This window comes from Mustela putorius, unplaced genomic scaffold, assembly GCF_011764305.1.
Source record: "Mustela putorius furo isolate JIRA1106 unplaced genomic scaffold, ASM1176430v1.1 tig00003972_pilon_pilon_pilon, whole genome shotgun sequence".
NCBI lineage: Eukaryota > Metazoa > Chordata > Mammalia > Carnivora > Mustelidae > Mustela > Mustela putorius.
This window is the reverse complement of record NW_025422115.1, coordinates 24,981,902-24,987,901: the sequence shown is the minus strand read 5'-3', so window position 1 is coordinate 24,987,901 and position 6,000 is coordinate 24,981,902. Positions and strand designations below refer to the sequence as shown.

At 62.4% G+C, this 6,000-nt stretch overlaps 1 protein-coding gene across 1 annotated transcript in view; it reads right to left on the bottom strand.

The window, feature by feature from the left end:
• Positions 1-1,176: 1,176 nt before the first annotated feature.
• Positions 1,177-6,000, bottom strand: part of CDH4 (cadherin 4) — a 508,726-nt gene continuing 503,902 nt past the window's right edge. The window contains exon 16 of the mRNA XM_045070576.1: positions 1,177-5,005. Within this exon, the coding sequence (XP_044926511.1) occupies positions 4,799-5,005 (207 nt within the window). The 3' untranslated portion in view covers positions 1,177-4,798. The remainder of the gene's footprint in view (positions 5,006-6,000) is intronic.

The window sequence follows — 6,000 nt, the reverse complement described above, 5'->3', positions numbered from 1 at the left end:
CCAAGCGGAGATCTCCCCACGCCCGGGGCGGGGCTGGGACGGCCGCACACTCTTCCTAATCTGATCAAGGGGGCCTTCTTGGGGCTGCTGTCCTCTCCCTGGCAAGGCTGGCCTTGACCTCTTGCCGTGAGGGTGGGCTTTGGATTGATGGCTGAACGGACCATGTGGCCGTGGCTTCGTGAGGTGTCCTGGGGTCTCATGTGCATCTGGGCAGCTCCCTGTGTCCCCTGGGCCAGTCCCAGGGTGCCCTAGTCAGCAGGACCCAGCCTCCAGGGCCCTGAGGTTGGGCTTTCACCTCAGGGTGGAGTCAAGGCTGCGGGGGGCTGTGCCCCTGTGCCCCTGTGCCCTGACGGGTCTGAATGCCCCTCCTGGGGCAGGGATAGGGACAGCAGCCTCCGTCCGATGAAGTGACCCTCGAGAAGGCCTCAGGGTCTCCAGGGAAGGCGCCTCCTGGCCTCCCCGAGGGCCCAGCTGGCCATTGTGGTTACGCTGTGCCTGTGGGATGACCAGGATCTGGGGGTAGGAGGGTGTCCTTCTGCAGGCCTCCTCTGGGGGTCTGACCACAGGAGTTCGTGCCCTCCTGCCCCCCACTGCCTGTCTCAGCCCTGAAGCAGTTGCCTAATTATGCATGTAATTAGCTGCTCGGCACTCACAAAATTAGCAAGTGACTAATTGTGCCTGTAATTATCAACTGCACCCGTAATTAACCGTGTGAGTGACTTTTTGTTACGCACGTTATTGTGGATGCAAATGTGCTCCTAATAGAAGGCTGGGGTCGTAGTCCGCGGGGAGAGGCAGTTGGAAGACCCGGCTTCGCCAGGCCCGGGGGTGCAGGGAGCACCTGACTTGAGGCTCGCTTGGGCCTGACCGTGCCACGTCACAGCTGGGCCGGACGGCAGCCACGGACTTCTAAGGACTTTGAACCGTTTACACCCACGGCACGCCAGCCTTCGTCGCTCGGTTCCCTGCCCTCCCACAAGCCAGAGGCTGCCCTGCTAGGGCTCATGGCTGTGCTCCCAGAGCCCAGAATGGCATCTGGGACAAAGCAGGGGCTCCAGAGAGGCCGGGCGGACCGACAGGCCTCACTCTCGACATCACGCCCCCCGGGCACCCACCTGCCATCCGTGAGCCCCAGGGGCTTTGTGGGTGCACGGAGACACATAAGCCAGGGCAAGGCTGACTCTTTAAAAGGGGACTTTATTGACTCCCGGGGAGCAGTGCGCCAGGGCCCAGCTCCGCGCCGGCACACGACAACTCGGCAAAGCTGCTACTCACTTCGGAACCAAGACCGCCTGGCACGAAAAACACACGGAGGAAACATCGACGCGCTTCCCTTTTTTTCCTTTTTTTTTTTTTTTTGGTACAAAATGATACAAACGACAATACAAAATAGTTGTGCTGTTGACGGTTACAAAAAAAGTCGGGACGTTTGCCTAACCGCACAATGCAGAGTTGCAGCCTGAACGCATCATACTCCAGGACCTTTCCCCAAAACAACCACAGTCATGCGGGGGCTGTTACACAGTTTGTCCATTTTCAAAAAGAAACATGCAAAAAAAAAAAAAAATCAGAATGGAAAAAGGAGAGGAAAGGAAAAGAAACGCGCTCCAAGAGTACACAGAGGTGGCCCCCGGGGGACGCGCTCCAAGGGTACACAGAGGTGGCCCCCGGGGGACGCGCTCCAAGGGTACACAGAGGTGGCCCCCGGGGGACGCGCTCCAAGGGTACACAGAGGTGGCCCCCGGGGACGCGCTCCAAGGGTACACAGAGGTGGCCCCCGGGGGACGTGTCGCCCGAGCAGGACCTGTCTTTTGTGCCCCCCCACACTGTGCGAGTGACAGTGCAGGATGCTCTGTGCCCCGGAGGCCGTGTTTGGGGTTTTTTGGTGCTCTTGGTAGCTTCGCCCACAGTTGAGACTCCGCTCCCCTAACCTCCCCCCTTGGAGAGCAGAGCTGCCCTCTCAAAGGACCAGGTGTGTGGGCCGGTGCTCACCCCAGGGAAACCAAGGCATGTCGGGGACCAGACGTGTGGCCGTTACCCTGACTGTTCGGTGGCGGGGGGCCCAGCCCTTGGATGTGCTGAGGCACGGGAAAGGCAGGGAGCGGGTGTGAGGCCCAGACTGACACGGGGGTCCTCGGCTGGGGACCACGAGGCCGCATCCATGCTGCCCCGGCCCGCGGCGTGGGGTTTCTCCTGTTCACAGAACGAAACTCCCTACAGAAACGAAGCTGTGCCCCAGCACTTTGCCAGCGAGGTCCCCGCTCACGGGGACGTGTGTCTACAAGCTATGTGAGAGAGGCGTTTGACACCGCCTGTGCATCTAGCTAACGCTAACTTCACCTCCGAATGGGGTTCCGAGTGGGTGTGGGAGGGCGTGGGAGCCCCATCTCTCTCTGGCCCCCAGGGACTGCTGGGGCAAAGGAGAGAGACAGCTGTCTAGCTGTCTGGAAGCAGGGACAGGCACGAGAAGTCCCCCATCAGTGCCCCCCCAGCCTCAGCCTGCATGGTTTAAGCAAAATGCACCAGGGTCCTGGCAGTGGTGCGGGGTGAGGAGCCAGAGGGCGGCAGGGGAGACGGGCACTTGCATGGGGTTCTGCAGGATGGGTGTGCGGCAAGCCAGGTCCTAGGCTGGGTCTGGCACCTCTGTCCCCTCAGGCCCAGTGCCCTGGGGACCCGGGGGGCTTCGAAAATTCAGAGTCCACAGCTGCCTCCGCTCCCAGACCATGGTCGCACTTGGAAGTTCAATAGGAAGGTGGAGTTTCCAAACACGAAACAGAAGACTCCAGCTCACGCCCCACCAGCCCTGACCCTACCAGCAGTCCCTGGAATGGCCTGGCCCCAGATGCGGGGACGGCTCTCCTTGCCTGGCCCTGAGCCACCAGCACAGCACGACTTTGGACAGGGGTCCCAGCCCCTTCCCCTCGGTGGGCCAGCCACCCCCTGACGCGCAGGTGGCTGTCTACCAGGAGGGGCATCCTGTGTGTGACGTGGTGACCTCTTCTGTCCCTCCGGCCTGGCAGTCGGGGTGGGGTCAGGGTCAGAGCCTGCTACAGGCCCGTCCTCAGGCCACAGGCCCCGCTCAGCTCTGGAAGAACCGTAGAGTCAGTGAGGAGTTCGGTCTGGGGAGGAGCCCTGACACCCAGTGGGGACACAGCCACGCCTACTACACACACACACCCACCCTCATGTATGCCTCTCGGGCCAAAGCTGTTTGGAAAACAGGGTGACCCTAGCTACGGGGACAGGCCTTAGGGTTAGGATTACATGAAATACCCCCAGACCGAGAGCACGAAGAGCCAGCTGAGCCCAGCCCTTCCCACCTCGCCAGGCTTTCGGGGCTTTTCCTGACGCAGGGCTCTGGGATGGGGCTCCAAGCCGCTTCCCCAAGGGCACTCCAATGCCAAGTCCTGCCCAGGGCCAGAACACCCCTGCTCCCCCTTCTTGGGGAGCCTGTGAACAGGCCAGAGCGGTCCCATACAGCAGGGTCTCCCCGGCAGGTCCCTAGGACACAGTGAGGGCTGTTCACCGTCCTGCGCGTCAGACCCCCGTGCAAAGGGCAGCTCCTTTCTGAGGGTCCGAGCAGGTGCTCGGTGCTGACCTGGGTCTCGAGAAGAGGAGAGACAGTTGTTTCAGGTGGGTGCGGTCTGGACGCATCCGAGGGACAGACGGCACAGCAGCGACAGGCGGTTTGGCCACCTGGAGCAGATCTTGGCTGTCCACGTCTGTTCACGAGCATCAGAGGCATCGGTCCAGGGGGAGGGCCCAGGAGAGCGGCTGCCAGTGGCCGGAGATGGCGGTGTGTGTTCCCAGCTCCCCTGCCATCCGCGGAGCCCTCAGGGCCACTGGGCCTTTGATGGGGGCCTCCAGGAGTCTGACCTTGAGGAGTTGGGGGGCTCACGTCAGGGTGTTTGAGGATGCTGGCTGGTTTGGGCTGTGGCTTCTTGGGACTCTGTACTCTGATGGACCAAAGCCAACAGGACCAGTGTGGCATCTGGGGTGACATTTGTCTCCAGGAGAGGCCTAATGGTTGACCGGGGGGCCCAGGGGACAGCCAAGGGCAGAGATGGTGAGCATCAGGAAAGCCCCTGGGCACCGCCCCTCCCACCCCAGCTACCTGCACGTCAGGAGTCGGGGGACAGCCAAGAACTTGGTGAAAGCCACGTGCGCACTGTGCTGCTCTTGATAGGCCGACTGGGCTTGCCCCCGGGGAGCCTCCTGCAGCCGGGCCTCTGGCCTCCCTCCAGCCTTGGGGCCTCAGGCCAGGAGACCCTGACTGTGTACAGTAAGCTCGCGGACTCAGAAGGCCTACTGGGATTTGGACCCCGTTTTCTTTGTAAATTTAGTTAAGCAAATCACCCACTTTTTTTCTTAATTAAAAAAAAAAAAAGCACGTTTTCCCCGATTCCTTAATTGGTGTCTTCAGAGCTGGGACTGGCTGAGGCTGGGGGCGCTCTGGACTGGGTCGGGGGGACGCACGTGGTCTGTCTGCTCGCTTTTCGTCACTCCTGAGTTTGAGGGAATCTGATACATGTACCAAAAGGCACTTTCTTTTTTTTTTTTTTTTTTTAAAAACAGTGCTTCTGTTCTAAGAAATTCAAGTTAAGACAGTGCCTCTCGCTGTCCTTCGGTGCCGGTCAGCTACTGTGGTGGGCGGCGTGCCGCGGGGCGAGACGTGTTCATGCCAGACAGCTCACTGTTGGGGGGGCTGGGGCGGGGAGGGACCCCCTAACACACCACTAAAGGACACGTCCGCGGGGAGTCGGGAAGCCCGGCGCCCCCCGCGGGCCGCTCCGCGGGGTCAGTCGTCCTCGCCGCCCCCGTACATGTCCGCCAGCTTCTTGAACCTGGGCCCCCACTGGTTCAGGTAGTCGTAGTCTTGGTCCCCGGAGCTGGACGAGTTCAGGGAGCTGACGGAGCCCGCCGTAGAGCCGCTCCCTTCATAGTCGAAGACCAGCAGGGAGTCGTAGGGGGGTGCTGTGGGGTCATTGTCCGCGGCTCGGAGTCCCTGGGGTCACAGAGACACAGCGTTAGGGTGGAGAACGTGCCTTCTCGGCCCAGGGCCTGACGGAATGCAGCTTGGAGGGGTGCCCAGGAGCGGAGTGGGGGAAGCAGGCCAGGAAGGTATCGTATTGAGCCTTGCATACAGAAGGTGGTCAGTAAGTGCTCCCGTGTTTAACGGAGGGGCCTCTCGAGAGCCGAGGAGGGCTGGGGTTTATGGAAAGGGCCGCCTGTTGAAAGCAGCTAACACAGATGCTGGCACTGCCAGGCCAGTACCATGAGGAGGGCGGGCTGAGGGGGAGAGGCTAGGAGCAGCCCCTCCGAAGGGGGCAGAGTCCCTGTCGCTGCGGCACAGCACGGGAGTCTGAGGTGGGCAGAAGCCAGAAATCTCCAGCATTCACTATCCGCATGAACAAAACTGGGGGCGCGGCAGGTGTTGCTGGAGGCCCCTCTCGCCCCCGCCCCCCGTGCGGCCTGGCCCGCCCTCCTGCCCTCTGTGCCCCTGCCTGCTCTGCCCCAGGAGGGTCCCCGTGACCGTGGCGCAGTGCGCGCATCCTGCCCCTGCGCCTGGGGGGCGTGCGTTCCTGCCCGCTCTGGGCGGTCCGCGAGGGCGCGAGCGGTGGCCGGGGTGCGCACGGCGGTCCCTGGCAGCAGGACGCACGTCGCCGCCCAACCCCGCCCTGGGAAGGGGCGCCCTCGCCGCCTGGGGTGGGCATGGCTCGCTTTTCTCGAAGCCGTATTGAAAACCGGCCTTGGACTCGCGACCGAGTAGGTGTGCGTCCGGGCTTCGACTTCGGTGCAGCCCGGGGGAAGCGCTGCGTCCGTCGTTCAGCTCCTGCGCCCTCCTGGAGCTTTGACCTGCGGCCCGGGGGCCAGCGTCGCCGAGTCTCCCTGGTCTCCGCCGGACCTGGGGCTCTACCTGCTCGCGTCAGTCCCCTTCAAGTTAGCTTTGCACGCAGTGGGGGTGTGCGTTAGAGACCCGGTAGGGACCCGGGTCTCGGG